Source organism: Gekko japonicus, unplaced genomic scaffold, assembly GCF_001447785.1.
Source record: "Gekko japonicus isolate JY-2015 unplaced genomic scaffold, Gekko_japonicus_V1.1 scaffold1387, whole genome shotgun sequence".
Taxonomy (NCBI): domain Eukaryota; kingdom Metazoa; phylum Chordata; class Lepidosauria; order Squamata; family Gekkonidae; genus Gekko; species Gekko japonicus.
This window is the reverse complement of record NW_015174881.1, coordinates 324223-326378: the sequence shown is the minus strand read 5'-3', so window position 1 is coordinate 326378 and position 2156 is coordinate 324223. Positions and strand designations below refer to the sequence as shown.

General features: G+C 38.2%; 1 protein-coding gene across 1 annotated transcript in view; it reads right to left on the bottom strand.

Annotated features, from left to right (window-relative positions):
* Positions 1 to 2156, bottom strand: part of FOXK2 (forkhead box K2) — a 72428-nt gene that overhangs the window by 32036 nt on the left and 38236 nt on the right. The window contains exons 3-4 of the mRNA XM_015424880.1: positions 1355 to 1502; positions 998 to 1144 (exon numbers count right to left, since the gene is read on the bottom strand). Coding sequence (XP_015280366.1) covers positions 998 to 1144; positions 1355 to 1502 — 295 coding nt within the window. The remainder of the gene's footprint in view (positions 1 to 997; positions 1145 to 1354; positions 1503 to 2156) is intronic.

Genomic DNA, 2156 nt, shown 5'->3' with positions numbered 1-2156 from the left:
CTTGGTTAGAATATGTAAAAAATTTGTTTTGTTCCCCAGGTTTTATGACAGAACAACATTCACCTTGTTCAGTGTTTTCACCACTATTAAACCTTCTCCTCAAGCTCTCTCCCTAAGCACAGTTGTCTCTTCACTAAAGGCATCTATTCCTATCTATATCTTCAAAGTCCCCATGGCCTTGTCCCACTTTATTGTTCATTTCATACTACAGTCCTGGCACAGATGTAGTAATGGCTTTGCATTTTTTTTCAGAATCAAAAATAAAAAGGGAGGTTCTTTCTAACTAAACTTCCAGTATAATTACAAGGGGGGAAACCCCTGAAAATACAGACAATATCTGCTACAGGTTTTAACGTAAGTGTGAAAGGATAGCCATGGACTTTGGTAGTGAGGAATTCTTCACAGAAATGTTCTTTCCCTCAGTTGTTTACTGCCTGCCAAAAATGGCTCATTTCTTCTCCCATCCCCTGCATCACTCCACTCTGTGTTGGGAAGTCCCATTTTCTGAAACATCCCAGTAGTTGCCAGGTGACATTAAGATGTCACAAAACATTCAACTGGTTTACTGTATAAGAAGCAAAACTGTTCAGTTTTGGAAGTTAGCACAGAGTTCTTTATCCATGTTACATAGTGCAGATAGTTTATTCTTCTTCATTGTGAATGCAACTTATTCATCTACTAGATATCTAGCATTTTATTACTTCCTGATCACTCTTCTTTCCCCATGGTCTGCTGCCGCCACCACCATTTGTACAAGTTACAGAGGTCATTCCTTTGCGAATTTACTAACACTGTGAACAATTGTTTAGTAGAAAGATCCCAGGGAACAAGATCAGTTCAACAGAGAAAATGCTGCGACGACAGTGATACTTGATTGTAAAAGCCTATCTAAAACCGATTTTACAAGCAATGCAATATAACCATAACTAGGGGGAAAGGCTTAAGTATTCTGCCACAGCTTTTTTTGAACATCTGTTTAAAACAATGTTACTTTTACCTGCCAGCCCTTGTCTGCTGTCCTGTAGTAAGGATAGTTTTTAGTTATGTGCATATAAATTCCATTTAGTGTGAGTTGCTTATCAGGTGCCATTGTAATTGCTTGTACTATTAGTTGTGCATAGGAATAAGGGGGCTTTGAGTCATCCTATAAAAAAAAGAGATTACATTATTTGCATAATAAGTTTTCTACAACATCAATTCTGTAACGTAACAGTTAAGGGAAGCCTTTCATTACTGCTAAGACAAACCTAGGAGCATTACTTTTGTTTTATATTTTTCAACAAATACATTTCCATTATTATAATACTGAATAAATTGCAGATTTGCATAGCCTGGATTCTAATTAAAATTTTACCTTTGGGCTATCTCCCCCTGATGCTTCTTTGTCATTTTCTGACTGTGAATTGTCAGTCATTAGATGCAGGTCAGATGGTATTACACGACCCATTTTGTACCCTGAAGAACCTGCACCACGGGGGCTAGATGGGCAGGAATTTGCAGCACTGTGGAATAGAAAGAGAGAAACGTGCTCTTCTATTACAGCATATATCACCATCACATTGTACATCTAACAGCCTTTGTTTCAACAAAAACCCCAAATTCAACAGCATACAATTAAAAGATCTGCGACAACTTCCAGTGTTATTCTTATAGAACAAAATCATTCAGTGTTTTGATCTTTAGCAGTTGCTAAAATATCCTCTCACATGGATGTTACCCTCTTTCTTCCAAAGAGAGCTATTGGCTAATCTATGAATTATACTGTATCAGCCTTATTTGCTGAATCAGTTCTGTATTCTATGGCAAAGTGCTTGGAAGATCTAGAGACTGAAATTGGCGCCTCACTGATATCCCTCATGAGATACTTCTGTATTCCAGACAAGAAGCCAAAAAGGGTGGGGGGAGCAAACAAAGACTTGAGGGAGGGAGCATTAAGGGGCCATTCACCAATGTAGACAGTGGTGAATGGTATGTAGAAGGAGGTAAATTGCCCTTCCCTGTTACCACACAGAATATATACATGGTCTCACGTGCTCTTATGACTAGAGATGTGAAGGCCCAGGAAAAAAAACCAGAAAAATTTGGGGGGGGGGGGGGGGAAAGTTTTTTTTCCTTTTTTTTTCTTAACCCTTTTTTGGGTTTTTTTTAAAAAAATG